Source organism: Centrocercus urophasianus, unplaced genomic scaffold (genome assembly GCF_019232065.1).
Source record: "Centrocercus urophasianus isolate 14NV4802_14NV808 unplaced genomic scaffold, USGS_Curo_1.0 seq_22, whole genome shotgun sequence".
NCBI classification, from domain to species: domain Eukaryota; kingdom Metazoa; phylum Chordata; class Aves; order Galliformes; family Phasianidae; genus Centrocercus; species Centrocercus urophasianus.
In genome coordinates, this window is record NW_024884778.1 from 17003669 (window position 1) to 17018520 (window position 14852).

Genomic DNA, 14852 nt, shown 5'->3' on the forward strand with positions numbered 1-14852 from the left:
TGCGGGAGGACGGACGGGTCGCGGCGTGTCGGGGCGCGGGGCCGCGAGTGACATCAGCGCGGTGACATCACGCGTGGGAGCACCGCGCGCGGGACGCGGGGCGCGGGCGGGGGGCGCGAGGCCGGAGGGGAACGAGCGGCGAGCTGTCAGCCGCGGCCCCGACCCGAGCGGCACCGGGAACCGCGGAGCCCCTCCCGCCCCGCGCCCTCCCAGCGCCCCACGGCTCCCGCGGGACAGGGTGGTGCGGGGCGGTGGCGCGGCGCCAGCTGGGACCGGGGAGAGGGAGAAGGGAGAGGGACGTGGGGACAGGGGAGAAGGGACGGGGCGCTGCTGCGGGCGGTGGGACAGGACGCTGAGCGGGCCGCCCTGCGCGCTCGGCTTTCCGCGAGAGGGAAGCGGACGTAACAGCCAGCTTTTGGGCTCAGACAATAGGAATTCAAGAAAGAGGAGCGGCCCGGCCGCGGGGACGGGGCTCTCCTTCCGCTGCCGCTCGGCAGCGCTCCCCGTTCCCTCGCCGCTCCTCAGCCCCGCGCGGTCGGGGTGCGCCGAGCCCTGGGCGAGCGGGCCCGACGGGCACCCGGCGTCCCCGAGCGGAAGGCCCTCCCTGGGGACGTCGCCCCGTCCCGTCCCACCGATCGGGGCGCCCCGTGGCAGTGAGGGGCCGGGGCGGGGGCGCGGGGCTGCTACGTGCCTCGGCCCCGTGTCACTTCCCGCAGGCACGGCCGGGCTGGGCGCCGCGCGCTCTCTGACATGCCGCCGCACGCCGGCCGGGGCTGCGGGAAAGCGGAGCCCGGGGCCGCGGGCGAGCCGAGACCTGCGCCCGCCGCCGGCCCGACGCTGAGCCGCCCTCTCCCCGCAGCGCTGCCGCCGGGAGCACATGCCCGGCACGCGGCCGGCCGAACGCGACCCCCTCCCCGCGCCCCGCCGCCCCGCCTCGGCCTGCGGCGAGGAGGAGCAGGGGGGCCCGGCCGCCCGCTCGCCCCCCGCCAGCGTGCGCAGCCTGGAGTGCGACTCGGGCTACTCGGAGGCGTCGGGGGGCACGTGGCGCGAGGACGAAGCGCCGGTGCTGCGGCGGCACCCCCCGCCCTGCCAGCGCGCACACCGCCTCTCCGCCGGCACCCCCGCGCCCGCCCCCGCCCGCCGCGCCCGCCCCAAATCCACGTCGGACGCCTGCCTGGAGCAGTGGCGGGCGCTCGAGCCGGCCGACGGGAGGGACTGGACGGTGTCGCTGCTGTCGCAGAGCCGCAACCGGCAGCCTCTGGTGCTGGGGGACAACTGCTTCGCCGACCTGGTGGAGAACTGGATGGACCTGCCCGAGGTGGGCGCCGAGCCCCGCCGTCGACCGCCCGCCGAGTCCTCGCGCCGCTTGGGCAAACCGCCCGCCTTCCTGCTCAGCCTCTCGGGCAACGTGCGCCGCAAGCTGGCCAGCATGGCCCGGCCCCGCGCCGCAGAGGGAGCCCGGCCGGGGGGCCGCGACCCCGCCAAGCGCCTGTCGTGCCCGCTGGGGCTGGGCGGGCAGCCCAAGGGAGCCTGCTTCCACCAGTCCCACAGCAACATCGCCCAGCTGGCCACGGACTTCCACCGCTTCACCGCCCTCATGAACAGCCGCAGCCGCCAGCCCATCATCTGCAACGACGTCATCGGCTACATCTAGCCCCGCCACCCCCTCCCCGCTGTAAATAAACCCCCGTTTTGTACGAAACGGACGCACGGCAGCCTTTGTGGGGCGCAGCGCCGGCAGAGGTGCGACGCAGTGAGCACGTGTCACAGCTTATCCTGCAGCTTTTATTGCGAGGGGCAGGCGGTGACATCTGGGGACCCCGCGGGCTCAGGGCAGGGTGCAGAGAAGTGGGGGGCAGACGTCCTCCAGCTCATCCCCGGCACACACGTACTGCAGCTCCAGCTGCTGCGGCTCCGCGGAGCGCTCCACACCATCTGACAGCCTGCAGCCAGGAAAGGAACGGTGTGCTGGGCCCCTCAGGCTGGGAAAGCCACACGGGGCCGGAGCCCAGGCCCGCTCCCCAGCCCCTATGGTGGGGGGCCGGCGGGGGTCCGGCAGAGGAAGCGCTGCCGGCGGCAGGATGTTTACTCTGCAGTTGGAGCAGAGCAGGAGAGATGGGGGCCCTGCAGCACTAGGGCACGGCCAGAGCCGGCTGCCTACCTCTGTGCCTGCTGCTGTGCCCGCATCTCCTCATCCTCCTCTCCATCGTACAGCATGGTGCTGCCACGCAGGAGCTTGGTAACGGTCCACCCGTGCTCCTCCTGCAGCCGAGCCAGCAGCTCCCGCACCGTCATCGCCTGCCCGTCCTCCCCAATAGCACGCACCTCCAGCCGGTCCCAGCAGCTCCACTCCTTTCCCCGGTACTGCAAGGAGAGCAGGGAGAATGGACCAGGGCTGTTTGAGGAGAGGGAGTTCAGGGACAGGGAGATGGGAATGGGACACAGCCATCCCCCGGCACCGCTGGCCCCAACCACGCACAAAGCCCCATTGACAAGCAGCCCAGCCCCACACAATCGCCTCTTCTTGCGCCTGTGGCCCCCGGGGGTTTTGTGACCCTGGCTGCGGCCCGAATGCAGGATGCGACCCCAGCACTTGGCATGGCTGTCCACCATCTGCCCCCGCTGCAGGCAGCGCTGCTCTGGCCCCAGCCGTGTCCCGCGGATGCTGGCAACGGGCCGCCCTCGCGTCCTGCCTTCTGTTGCCTGTGCCGGGAGAGGCCTTAACCCCATCCGTACCACCACAGCCACACGCACACCATGGCCCCCAGGCCCTGGCCACAGCCTTGGTGGGCTCTCAGGACCCCAGGGTAGCACCGGGCACTGAGCCATAGGACAGCGTTCCTGCCACATCCCAGCATGAAGTGTCACGGAGCAGCACTGAGAGCCCCAGAGCAGGATGCTGGGCACAGACGGGGACCAAAGGGCACGGAGCACCACAGCAACATCCTTTGCCCCGGCACGGTGCCAAATGCATCCAGGCCACCCCGAGGCTACGGCACAGGACTGGGCGGCAGGGCACAGAAGCAGGAGGGTCGTGGGGTGGCTGGGCAGCCTGAAGCTGAGCTGCAGCCGGCACGGAGGCGATGAAGGCCCTTTTCCTCCCCCTCTTCCTGCCCCCGGCCCTGGGCCCCCCGGGCCAATCTGGTTCCAATCGGCGCTTCCTGCCGCGCAGGAAGGGCTGCCTCGCACGCCATAAACCCCCAGACAAAGGGGCCTCTATCACCCAGACGGTCCCAATCTGGGCCTGCCCCCCCCCGCCCCGATGTGGCTTTGCTTTCCCCCCTCTGGCAGAAAGGGGGGGACCCCAGCTCTGCTCCCCCCACAGCTGCAGGCAGCCCTGGGCCCAGTGCCAGCTGCTCGCCGGCTGCTGCAGCTGCTTCCCATCAGCCAGATGCGAGTGGCTGCTGCAGCCCTGCACACACTAGCCGTGGGGCACAGCGTGGGGCTGCTGGAGCGCCCCAGGGAGAGGGTCCTACCCAGTATGTGGGGGCTGGCGGGGGCTGGATGCGGAAAAACAGGCATACAGACAGGAACAGGTTGCTGTTGCGGTAGCATTGGAGGTCCCGGCATCTCCACACCAGCTTGTAAACCTCCAGGCACGCCAGGGCAGCCACGGCCGCTGTGGTGGTGATGATGGCGGGCACAATGCGCCCAGCAATGCGCTGGCTCTGAGGACAAGAGGGGTGTCACCAGCTGCCCTGTGGGGAGGGGGGCCCTCGGGGATGGCACTCACCGTCAGCCGGCTCGCAGGTGGGATGCCGTAGTTCTCTGCACGCAGGTTGGATGCAGCTGTGATGAAGCTTAAGTGGAGGTCACTGTCCTGCAGGGAAGAACGTGGAGACAAGGGCGTTCCATGGGAAGCAGTGCCACCTCCCCAAGCCCTGCAGCTGCGGTACCTTGTCATAGTGGATGGGGTCCATTGCCTCTGTGCCCCCTCCTAGCTCCTGTTTCCACTGTGCCAGCTCTTGCACGAGATCCAGCATCTGTCCAGGCTCTGGGGATGCAGGGGCACAGGCCAGGAACTCGTTATCACAACTGCACCTCCTGGCCCGTGCCTCTTCATCGGGTTTTGGGGATACAGACATGCAGCCTTACCCAGAGTCTCCTCCACCTCCTCCATGCCCTCTGCTGTGGGGACGTAGCACCCGTCCTTGGGCACGAAGGGTGGCAGCACCACGTGGCAGAGGACATCCCGCGTGGCCACTCGGTCACCACAGGATGGCAGCCTGTAGGTGTGAGCCAGGAGCTGGGCAGCAGCCTCCACGTATGCCAGGTGGGTGTCCTGCAGTACAGGGGGGGATGGAGGTGCCGCTCATCCTCCATGCTGCAGAGCTCATTCAGGTTGTCTGAGCAGCTCTGCTGCGCCCAGTGCCCACCAGCAGTTCTCCCTGGCCCCATAATCCATGCACTCACATTGCTGGGGTCAAATATCAGTGGGTGGGGACACCTCTTGTCCCCAGACCAGAAGGGCACACCGGGGCTGGTTTCCTGCCACAGGGAAAGTGGAGTCAGGGCCACGGACACCTCTCCATCAAATGGCACAAGGGGGACCCATGCTCACGTGTGAGGGCGGCACGTCGTGCAGCAGCTGTTTGATGCTGTCGTGATAGCAGAGCTGCCAGTGCTGGCAGGCCCAGCGCACGCAGTCCCCCCAGTCCCGCGGCCGCTCCTGCAGGCTCCTCTGCACCTGCTTGGGCACCACCAGGCCCTCCCATCGCACCGGCTCATCGGGCAGCTCCCTGCAAAGCTAGGCACTACCAGCATGCCCGCAGTGACACCACGTGCAGGACGTGGCCGTCTGTCCCTTGACCTTGGCCTCAGGGCAGGGAGTCTGTACTCACCCCAGGAAGCGGTTCACGCTCTCTGCAGGCAGCTGGAAGAGCCCCTCGAACTCATCACGAGCCCACTGCATTGAGGGGACAGGGCTGAGTGCTGGGTTCCCACACTGCGACCCCTCCCCATTCACCATGATGGTGATACCCTGGCAGGAAGCGGCTGGGGCCACATCCTGCTGGCGGGATGGGATGGGACACCAAAGGGCCAGGTGCAAGGATCCACATCCGTACCAGCAGCGTATGCTCGATGGCAGAGGGGAAGAAGCGCAGTGTGCACAGTGGGAAGCTCCTATCTGTGGGGTCGCTGCTTGGCTCCAGCGGCTGGCTCAGGGGGGGCACCATGGCCAGCACATTGCCTTTTGCCCCCTCTGTGCCCGTGTCCAGCAGCGCCGTGCGGGAGCGGATGCAGCAGCTCTCCAGGTAGGCGCCTGTGGGGAGAAGAGGGGATGCATCCATCCTGGTAGCATGGAGACAGGGCTCATCCCTGCCCCACCTAAGCACTCACGGGCTGTCAGCGTGTCCAGGGCACTGACAACACCATCCAGCCGCTGGAAGAAAGTGTTCCCAAAGAGCTTCTCGGTGCCGGGGCCCAGCTGGACCTGGTGGGCCGTCACCTTGATGTCCGGGTTCATGAGCCGTACAGCGGCTGCAGCCACCTGCGCCTTCGGCTTCTGCAGGGCACAGAGTGGGGATGGCTCCCTCCTGTCTCACATCCCCGCACCGCCCAGGTCCCCCCTGAGGGGAGCTCACCCCCACATCAGTGTCACGGAAGAGAAGCTGCCGGTGCAGGTTGGAGTGTGCGACTGTGTCCATGTCGGTGACAGTGATGTCCCCACCTGGCCCCGCTGCCAGCCCCATCATGGCAAAGTTCTTCAGCAGCTCGCAGCCGATGGCGCCGGCTCCCACCTGCGAGGCACAGCCACTGCACCCCAACGCCCCGGCGGTGTCACGCCACTGCCCGCACCCCGCTCACCACAAAGTACTTCTGGCGGCCCAGCTCCTCCTGGAAGTCAGCCCCGAACACGGCAATCTGTCCATCGTAGCGGGATCCCCTCTGCCGGGAGAGGGATCGCTGTCAGTGGGGGTGGGCACGGCATCGCGGCACCCAGCGGCAGCTGCCACTCACCGGGGCGCAGTCCTCCGGCATCAGCCTCGCAGCCCCCTCCACGGCCAGGCACTCCAGGGCATCAAAGTAAAACCACTGATCCAGGGGCAGGAACTTCCCCGTGATTGCCTGGGGCGAAAGAAGTGCCCGTGCCCAGCATTGGCACCACATCACCCCGCCCAGCGCCCTGCTCTGAGCACCCGGTGTCCCCAGGAAGGCAGCAGGTGCCCTCTCGTGGCCACCGAGCGCTTGGAGACAGCAGAGCTCGCCGCACGGCTGCTCACCTTCATGGCCTCCTGGGCAGCCAGCGCACCAATGAAGGATGCCACCGGGCACAGCTCCCCAGCGCTGACGCTGGCAAACGCTCGCACAACATCCTCATCCAGGGGGCCCAGCGCCGAGCCCAGCTCACGTGCCAGCTCCAGCACATGCTCAGCATCCTCCTGTGGGTAGAGGGGCAATGGCAGTGCTGTAGGGGGCACGGGCCGGGGGGGCTGGGAGGAAACTCACAGATGCCCGGGGCTGAGGCAGGCGGCCCCGCTCTTGGCAGAAGGCGTGCAGGGCCTGGAAGGCAGCGTGCAGACTGCGGCTGCGCAGCAGCTCCGTGGAGCTCCTGGCCTGGATCCTGGGCATCGCCAGCGCCTGGCGGAGGGGCTCCTGCTGACACAGCATGGGGACAGTGGGGACACGGTGGGGGCACGGGGCTGCTGCTGGGAGTGGCACTGCCGTGGCATGAGGGCACGTACATACGAGTGCTCCTGGCGTGGCCGCACCTCCGAAACCCGGCCCCCACCGCAGTATGGCGAGAAGGTGCTTGTGTCACCAATCTCCAACCTGAAGCCATCTGGGGAGCAGGGGAGGATGGGTGTCACAGTCACCACCAGGGACCCCCGCAGACCCCGGGGTGGGCACTCACCCAGCACGCGTACAGGGCAGGGCTCGCTGCTGTTCAGCTCCACCATGCCCTCCACACCAGAAAACATCACCAGATCACCATCACTGAAGCGGTGGCCATAGTTCTTGTCTGCCCCTGCGCATGTCACGATCCCCGGGTTGCCCTGAGCAGAGGAGATGTGAGCATGCAGCTTCAATCCAGGCAGCATTTTGGGTCAGAGACATGGAGCTCAAAAGCTGCCATGCTGGGGTGCAGGGACAACCACAGAGCTTCCAACCTGGGAGATGTGCTGCACAGTGGCACAGAGCGGGTCCCCTTCCCCCGGGTCATGGACAACAAAGTGCTCCCCAAAGTCACAGAAGAGCTGCCTGGGCAGGGACAGTGCAGCTCTGAGAGTGGGCAGGTCCCATCCACCAGGCTTATGGGGGCACAGAGGGACAGGGGAGGGTAAGAAGGGGCAGCCACCTGGTGCCATGCAGTGCTAAGTCCTTACCCCGCCAGCCCTTTGGCATCGGCCACGATGAAGCAGACACCCTTGGCATGGCAGATGTCCCCAACGCGGAGCTGCTCCTCCAGTGGGCACTCGGTCAGCACCACCACCTGCACAGGGCTGTCAGTGGGCACTGGAGCCCCATGGCACCCCTGGGCTGGGGGCCAGACTCACCTGGAAGGCAGTGAGGAACTCCTCCGATAGCTCCCCAGAGTGCACTGACACTTCCACATCAGGGTTCAGTGTGGCCAGCAGCCGCTGGGATGCCTCAGCACGGTTCTGTTCCACACTGCACTCCCCCTGGAGGAACTGTGGGGCAGCGGCACTGATGGGGACCAGACCCGGAACAGAGAGCCCACACTCCATTCCTAGCACAGGCACCCCAATCCCCACTGGGACAGAGATCTCCCAGCCGTTCCCATCCCCATGGCTCCTCCATAGCCATTACTGGAATCCCCAGCCCCACATCTTCTCGCACCCACAGCCGAGGTCCGCTCCGCAGACCCCCACCCATCCCCGTACCCCTTACTGGGACCCTGCCCACATCCACACCCATTAATGGGATCCCTGCCCGTACTCGCACTCATTATCAGCACCCAGCCTGTACCCGTGTTCATTCCCGGAACCTTCGCCCATACCCGCGCCCCACCAGCACCCCCACCCGCACGCCATCAGCAGGATCCACACCTATAACCATTACCGAGCAACTCGCATCCCTTATTGAGACCCATCCACGCACCGGGATGCCTCCCTGTACCCATACGCGTTCTCCCAACCCCCCGGACCCATTTAAAGGGACGGCACCCACACCGAGCCCCCAGCAGCACCCGTACCATCGCCGTGACCCCGCACACCGTACCTGCACCCCGCCCCGTGCCACGCCGCTCTCGTGCAGGACGACCCTCCGCGCCCCGGCCAGCACCAGCGCCGCCGCCGCCTGCGCTCCGACCCCGCGCAGCCCCCCCACCAGCACCGCGGCTTCCCGCAGCCGCCGCCCGCCGTCTCCCAGCACCAACCTGCGGGGCACGGCGGGCGCTCAGCGACAGGAAAGCGAGCGGCCGGACCCCGCCGCCCCCGGCCCCGCACGCACAGCTGCCGGGAGTAGCGCGCACCCGCCATGCCGCCGCCCCGCCCCGCCGCGCCGCGCCCCGCCCCGTCCGGTAACGGCGACGGCGGCGGCGGCAATGGCGGCGGTCTGGGAGGCGCTGGGCGCGCTGGGCCGGGAGCTGGCGGCCGAGTGGGCGACGCAGGACGTGCGTGCCGCGCTGTGCCAGCTGCTGCTGCTGTGGCTGGGGCTCAGTCTGATGGCCACCCGCCTGGCGTGGCGCGCCTACGGCGAGGAGGTGGCCGCGCTCTGCTACCGCCCGGCCGCCCGCCGCCCCTCCGCCCCGGGCACCGACGGCGGCCCGGCGCCCGCACGGCCCCGCGCGCATTCGCTGTCCCCCGCCCGACGCGACGGCGCCGCCGAGCGGCACTGCCCGCCCCGGTGAGTCCGCCCGGCACCGCGCGTCCCGTCCCGGCGCGTCCCAGCGAACGCCTCCCCCCGCCCCGGGTCCCCACAGCTGTGTATCCCGCTGCTTGCCCCCCCCTTGCCGCTGTCCCACTACCTCCCGATGCCTGTCCTCGTCCCGCATCTCCAAACCAACGAGCCCCAGCACGCAGCTCCTGCTGTGTCCCCGGAGCCGCCTGCCCTCCCCCTGCCGCCGCCCCAGCGCATCCCCGCTGGGTCGTCACGCATCGCTGTGTCCTTGTGTGTGCTCACCCACTGTGTGCCTCCCTGCTGTGCCCCGGCCCGCTGCCCCCTCGGGATGTGCCCTCAGTGTAAGTCCCCACCCTGATGTGCCCCCCTATGTGCCCACAGCCCAGGGCATCCCGCCACCCCCACACTCCCCTACTTCCCCCCCACTCTGTGCCCCACTGCCCACTCTGCTGCAGTATATCCCCCAGTTCAGTCCATCACTGTGCCCTCCCTCTGGCTGCATCCTCCACTCCTGTCCCCATCTCCGTGTGCCCCGCTCTGCGCCCCCCAGCCGGGTGCACCCACCGCCCTCTCCCTGTCCCCCCACTGATGCCCCCATCTCCACAGGGACGGCACGGCAGCTGAGCCGGGAAAGACGCACCGCGAATGAGGAGCGCCCACCGCCAGCACCGCGCCATTAAATGACTGCACCCCCCACCGCCCTGTGCTGCCCCAGCGCCAGATACGAGGCGGGAGATGGGCGAGGGGCTTTAATGGGGGCAGGTCTCACTTGGCCATGTAATAGTGTGTGGGCACGAAGGGCATCTTGGTGACCAGCGCCGGGTGCTGCTTCTTCCTCACCTCAACGGTGAGCGTGGTGCCGGGGCGGCTGTGCGCAGCCTGCACGTAGCCCATGGCGATGTTCTTGCCCAGGGAGGGCGAGGGGCAGCCGCTGGTCACCGTGCCCACAGGCGTGCCCTCGGGGCCCAGGATGGCGGCAGGTGGACGGAGGGGGGGACCCACAGATGTCAGCCCCACGCGCTTCCGCTTTGGCTTCTCCTTCACCTGCTCCATGATGATGGCTGCACCGGGGAAGTCCTTGGCTGCGCGCCGGCGCTTCCCTATGGGCACAGAGGGCTGAGGCCTGTGCTTTGGGCCTGGCACTGAAGGGCTGCGTTTTGGGTCTGACACCGGGAGGTCTGTGCTTCAGGCCTGGCAGCCGGGACCTGCATTTCAGGCCTGGCAATTGGACACGGCCTGCACCTACCCAGGGTCCACAGCAGCCCGGCCTCCACTGGCGTGGTGCTCTCATCGATGTCGCTGCCGTAGAGGCAGAGCCCGGCCTCCAGGCGCAGGCTGTCCCGGGCTGCCAGCCCTGCTGGCCACACCTCGGGGCAGCCCAGCAGCTGTTCAGCCAGCTCCACGGCTCGTCCTGCAGGCACTGAGATCTGTGCAGGATGGGGTGGTCAGGGGGCACAGCGCCCTGCAGGGAGCGGCTGCCCCATGGTGCCCCACAGTGCCCCCTACCTCCACACCGTCCTCGCCGGTGTAGCCACAGCGTGTCACACGGCAGCCCGGCACGCCAAAGACGGTGGTGGCTGTGCTGGTCATGAAGGTCAGCTTGGTCAGGTCATCTGGCAGCCCGGCCTGGAGCACCTGTGCCATGGAGGGCCCTGGAGGAGACAGGCATCAGCCTTGGGGATGGCAGCACCGAGATGGGTGGTGCAAGACTGTGCACCGGGCCCGGTGGGATGAGACCCAGTGCCACCAGCATGGGGACCCACTACCTTGCAGTGCCAGCAGTGCGTTGTCCAACACCTCCAGGTGCACGTCGCCGCCGGCCGCCCTCAGTTCTGCCGCTCTGCCCTGCAGGGATGGGGCCGCAGTGTGGGGACACGTTGGGGGGCCCTGCCCTGCCCCAGCCCTGCCCGTACCTCCATGACAGCCCGGTCCTTGTCAGCACAGCCCGCGTTGGACACCACGTAGAGGTGGTCCTCCACCGTGTTGGTGACGATGAGGTCATCCACGATGCCACCATGCTCGTTGGTGAGCAGTGTCAGGGTGCCCTGTGGGGTGGGTGCTGGGACGGGGGGGACCCTGTGCCGGGGCATCCGTCCCCCACAGGGCCGTATGCTGGGCGCCCGTTGCCCAGTTGCCACCCGCTGCCCCCCATACCTGTCCCGGGCGCAGCTCGGCGATGTCGCCCACCACCAGGCTCTCCAGGAAGCGGACGCGGTCCCGCCCGTACACCCGCGTCTGGAAGAGGCCGGGAGTGAGGCGGTGCAGCGGGACCCCTCCTGCGGCCCCCGGCCCCCCTCCCGCTACCTGCAGCATGTGGGACACGTCGAACAGCGAGCAGTGCCGCCGGGTGTGCAGATGCGACTCGAGGTGCCCGCGGCCGTATTGCACGGGCAGGCTCCAGCCGGCGAACGGCACCATCCTCCCGCCGCGGGCCCGGTGCAGCGCGTCCAGCGGCGTCCGCTTCAGCCCCTCCTGCGCGGCACGGCCCGGCCCGGCTTAGCTCAGCACGGCTGGCTCTCCCCTCTCCCCTCGGCCCCACTCACCGGCGCCGAGCCCAGGTGGCGACGGGCCAGCGCGGCGCCGCACCCCGCCCGCAGCATCCTCCGGCCCCGGCCCGGCTCAGCGCAGCGCGGCTCGGTACGGCTCGGCCCGCCCCGCCGGGGCGCCTGGGACATGCCGCCTTCCCGCCCCGCCCCCGCCCCGCCCCCGCCCCCGCCCCGCCCCCGGCCCCGCACAGACGAGCGGAGGCGGCAGCGCGGTAGTAGCCTTTATCCGGAGGCACGGCCGCGGAACGCGTGGGGGCCGGGCCCCAACCGAGCCCGCGGGTGGTGGAGACGGAGCTGCGGGAGGGGCCGTGGGGCAAAGGCCGGGTCGGAGTCCACCGGTTGCAGCATCCACGCCGGTCCCGGGAGCAGCCAGCGGGGCTCAGCTGTAGGACAGCAGGTTGACGTCGTAGCAGCCGTCTACCTGCGGAAGGAACGCGGCACGCTGGGTCCCTGCAACGCTGAGGGAGCGCGGTACACGGCCCCCCCCCCCCCGGGCCCGCGGCCGCCGGTGCTGCGGGTGAGCACCGCACTCACGTCGAAGCGTCCGATGCGCGCGGCCGCCTGCCGAGCGCGGACCACCTCCGTCAGCGCCCACATCTGCTGCACCTCCGCCGCCACCTTCTCTGGGTCGGGCAGCTCCTGGAAGGCAGCGGGAGCGGTGCAGGAAGGGCCGGGAGGGCCGGGGCAGCCCTCGTGCAGGCCGCACGGCAGCACCGTGCCACGGCCATAGCGCCCGCCGAGCAGCCCTGATGGGCGGCTGGGAAACAGTGACCCTGAGGGTGGCACGGCCCCGCTGGCGGGCGTCCAGAGCAGCAATTAGCTAATGATTAAAGACCTAATTACACCACCAAGGTTCAGCAACCACGACGCTCAAACTCAGTCCTCTTTTCCCAGCACAGCACTGCGATGCTCCCCACGTCCTCTCCCTCCCACCCCAGCGTGACGTGGGGACACATGGTGACAACCCGCGGGGACATGGGCGTCTGCCCCAACTCTCCTTGGACTCTGCTCACCCAGAGCCACCTAGCAGGCCCAACACTGGTGCTCGCAGGCTGTGATGGTCTCCATGGTCACCTCGTGGCCCAGCCCTGCCAGTCAGCCAGTCAGCCTCCCTCTGCCACCCGCCTCTGCTCACGAGGCCTCCCCAGTCCCCAGGCAGAGGAAGAGCTGATTTAAATGCCACCTCGAGCTGCACGTCTCAGTGGGTATTTTTCTTCTGAACTGCAAACTGCTTCCAGCACCGGGCAGTGGTTTTGGGGCTCTGGAATGATCCCTGGTGCCAGCAGGGCCAGGAGGGGGCTGGAAGCGCCCAGGGGTTGGGTACCGTGATTCGGTACATCCACTGGGAATGGAGTGCTCAAGCCACGATCTGTTGGGGTCAGAAGGCCCGGCAGCACTGGAGCAGCCACCAGCTGTGCGCTTTGCAGATGGACAATGTGGGCCATGTGATGGATGGGAAGGACCAACCCGTGCACCCCGGGACAGGGTGGCACCCACCGGCAGCCCCACCCACGGCACGGGACAGCCCCACTCACCCCATGCAGGCTGAGGGGTCGCTCCGGAGGGCTCAGCTGGGACAACCAGGAGGGGACGTCCTGCGGGGAGGTCTGCGGTGGAGCCAAAGGGTCACACGGGGGCCTCTATCCCGCCCTCAACCCTCGCCCCTCAGTTTGGACCCCACCAATCCTCCATGTCGCTACAGGCATTACGAGCATCACTCCGCAGCGCCCAGGGAGCAGCACGCCGGGGACCCCGGGCCCCACGCCCCCCTTTCCCCTCGAGCACCCCAGGGCGGTCCCCACGCTCGGGGCTCCCCGGGGTCACCTTGCTGCCAGGAGGGAAGAGCTGCAGCTCCTCGATTCCGAAGTGCAGCCACGCCGGGGAGGGCTGCCGCAGGATGAAGCGCAGCGCCGTCACCTGCTCCATGTCGCACAGCATCTGCGGGGGGACAGCGGGCGTCAGGCGGGTGGGGGGCGGCCGGGGGCGGCCGCGTGCCCGGGGCGGACCTGGGAGCGGCGGAGAGAGAAGTATTCCTGCGCGCCCAGCTCCGTGTGCGGGCACGGCATCAGCCGCAGGTCGCGGAGGCAGGTGAGCCACTTGCGGGGTCCCGGCGGCCCGGCCCGCTGCGCCCGCACGCTCAGGAAGGCGGTGTAGAAGTTCTTGAAGACGATCTCGTGCACCTGAAGGGGCGGCGCTGTCACTGCATCCCACCGGCATCCCACCGGTACCCGACCGGTACCCCGCCGCTACGCCGCCGGCACCCGCAGCGCCCGTCCCCGGCCCGCACTCACGTCAGCCGCGCCGCCGCGGGGAAAGCGCACGTCAATGACGGCCACGCCGGGCCGCGCCGCCTCGGCTCCCCCGGGCAGCTGCAGGTGGGCGGCGGCGCGGGCGGTGCAGGGCAGCGGGGTTCGCCCCGGGCCCGGCGCTCCCGACATGGCGGCGCCGCGCTGGGCGGGGCGCGGGACGTGGGGCGGCGCGGCCGACAGGGGGCGCCATAAGGCGGGCGGTGCCGCGCCGCCCGTCGCGGGGCGGAGAAGCGGAGAACGCGGAGGGACCCGGCGGGGCGGAGCCGCAGGGCAGGGAACGGAGCGCGGAGGGTCCGGCGGGATCCCGCCCCAAGAAGCGGAGCCCAACAGAGTGCTGTCAGCGTTACCCATCTTTAATGCTTTTGCTTTTTTAATAAAACAATTTGAGGCTGTATCAAAAATTTAGTAAAAAAATTAGATTTGAGACTTCACCGATTGTTCCGACTATTCGCTATTCCTGGCGCTTTTTTTTTTATTTTTTTCCTTTTTTTACCCTTTTTTTTTTTTTTCTTTTTATCCTCTTTTTTTGCCCCCCCTCCCCCCCCCCACCTTTCCCAGCAGCCAGCCCCCAGCCCTGTGCACACAGCCATGCGGCCCACCCAGCATCGCCCCCCATGAAGCCCCGGCCTTGGAGGCACTGTGCTGCAGAACATCTCCCAGCTCCCCAGCACCCCACGGCCAGGGCTTTGCTGCGCACACGGGGCGATGCGGGCACACGCGGGGCCTGGCTCACCTCCCTGCAGTGCCCTCGCACCAGGCTGACCTGCGCTGTGTTGTGATGCGTGAGAGAAACAGGATTGCTTCGATTAAAAAATAAAACCAAGGAAACAAAGCCAGAGCCCGCTGCCCCCAGCACCAGGGCCGACTGTCCTCTATGGCCACCCCTCTACCTAAGCCTACGACACCCCTGGAGCTTATCTGCAGCGTAGCGCTTCCCCCCCACGCCCCCAGAACTATACATGAGTTTAGGTAAACAGCAGATTAAATGTAAAAACTTAAAACATCGACTTCAGAAAGTCCCTTGAATTTAATTATTTTTTTTAGGCTACCTTTCATGTTACGTCCTGTAGCTAGACACACGTGAATAGAAAAAAACAGTACAGTTAGTGTTAAAGGCAAACAGCGGAGACCCAGAGTGCCACCCCAGTGCTGCCTGCTCGTCCCCCCCTCCCTGCCCTCCGCGCCGGCCCCA

General features: G+C 68.3%; 5 protein-coding genes across 5 annotated transcripts; 2 read left to right on the forward strand and 3 right to left on the reverse strand.

Annotated features, from left to right (window-relative positions):
* The first annotated feature begins 877 nt into the window (after window positions 1–877).
* Window positions 878–1654, forward strand: INKA1 (inka box actin regulator 1). The gene has a single exon (XM_042823797.1). It carries the CDS (start codon window positions 878–880, stop codon window positions 1652–1654), a length of 777 nt encoding a protein of 258 aa, XP_042679731.1.
* A 110-nt stretch (window positions 1655–1764) lies between these two features.
* On the reverse strand, window positions 1765–8444 carry UBA7 (ubiquitin like modifier activating enzyme 7). The gene is made up of 23 exons (XM_042823798.1): window positions 8416–8444; window positions 8185–8341; window positions 7500–7634; window positions 7329–7435; window positions 7113–7203; window positions 6857–6998; window positions 6687–6784; window positions 6451–6597; window positions 6225–6383; window positions 5962–6069; window positions 5809–5889; window positions 5586–5741; window positions 5341–5506; window positions 5067–5263; window positions 4842–4906; window positions 4562–4739; window positions 4414–4488; window positions 4096–4282; window positions 3897–3994; window positions 3734–3820; window positions 3477–3668; window positions 2162–2364; window positions 1765–1943 (listed from the first exon to the last, which is right to left on the reverse strand). The coding sequence occupies exons 1-23, from the start codon at window positions 8442–8444 to the stop codon at window positions 1829–1831; spliced, it is 2973 nt and encodes a 990-aa protein (XP_042679732.1). The 3' UTR covers window positions 1765–1828.
* A 65-nt stretch (window positions 8445–8509) lies between these two features.
* On the forward strand, window positions 8510–9603 carry TCTA (T cell leukemia translocation altered). The gene is made up of 2 exons (XM_042823538.1): window positions 8510–8811; window positions 9412–9603. The coding sequence occupies exons 1-2, from the start codon at window positions 8510–8512 to the stop codon at window positions 9452–9454; spliced, it is 345 nt and encodes a 114-aa protein (XP_042679472.1). The 3' UTR covers window positions 9455–9603.
* Window positions 9540–11286, reverse strand: AMT (aminomethyltransferase). Its single transcript, XM_042823536.1, has 7 exons — window positions 11110–11286; window positions 10960–11040; window positions 10719–10850; window positions 10572–10650; window positions 10312–10457; window positions 10052–10232; window positions 9540–9905 (listed from the first exon to the last, which is right to left on the reverse strand). The coding sequence occupies exons 1-7, from the start codon at window positions 11221–11223 to the stop codon at window positions 9571–9573; spliced, it is 1068 nt and encodes a 355-aa protein (XP_042679470.1). The 5' UTR covers window positions 11224–11286; the 3' UTR covers window positions 9540–9570.
* A 273-nt stretch (window positions 11287–11559) lies between these two features.
* Window positions 11560–13789, reverse strand: NICN1 (nicolin 1). Its single transcript, XM_042823799.1, is given in 8 exon segments — window positions 11560–11772; window positions 11886–12108; window positions 12560–12659; window positions 12662–12770; window positions 12887–12958; window positions 13176–13289; window positions 13358–13531; window positions 13643–13789. Coding segments are annotated over 8 exon segments (981 nt in total). The 3' UTR covers window positions 11560–11730.
* Window positions 13790–14852: the final 1063 nt, after the last annotated feature.

Excerpts from the sequence above, each read along its gene's own strand:
- INKA1 (XM_042823797.1), top strand. The coding sequence starts at position 878 with ATGCCCGGCACGCGGCCGGCCGAACGCGACCCCCTCCCCGCGCCCCGC.
- UBA7 (XM_042823798.1), bottom strand. The coding sequence starts at position 8,444 with ATGGCGGGTGCGCGCTACTCCCGGCAGCT. Across the intron at positions 7,436-7,499 it reads AGTTCCTCACTGCCTTCCAG|GTGGTGGTGCTGACCGAGTG; the intron begins GTGAGTCTGGCC and ends AGCCCTGTGCAG. Across the intron at positions 4,907-5,066 it reads CCATCGAGCATACGCTGCTG|TGGGCTCGTGATGAGTTCGA; the intron begins GTACGGATGTGG and ends CCCTCAATGCAG.
- TCTA (XM_042823538.1), top strand. The coding sequence starts at position 8,510 with ATGGCGGCGGTCTGGGAGGCGCTGGGCGCGCTGGGCCGGGAGCTGGCG. Across the intron at positions 8,812-9,411 it reads GAGCGGCACTGCCCGCCCCG|GGACGGCACGGCAGCTGAGC; the intron begins GTGAGTCCGCCC and ends CCATCTCCACAG.
- AMT (XM_042823536.1), bottom strand. The coding sequence starts at position 11,223 with ATGGTGCCGTTCGCCGGCTGGAGCCTGCCCGTGCAATACGGCCGCGGG. Across the intron at positions 10,851-10,959 it reads CCGAGCTGCGCCCGGGACAG|GGCACCCTGACACTGCTCAC; the intron begins GTATGGGGGGCA and ends CCCACCCCACAG. Across the intron at positions 10,651-10,718 it reads AGGACCGGGCTGTCATGGAG|GGCAGAGCGGCAGAACTGAG; the intron begins GTACGGGCAGGG and ends CCATCCCTGCAG.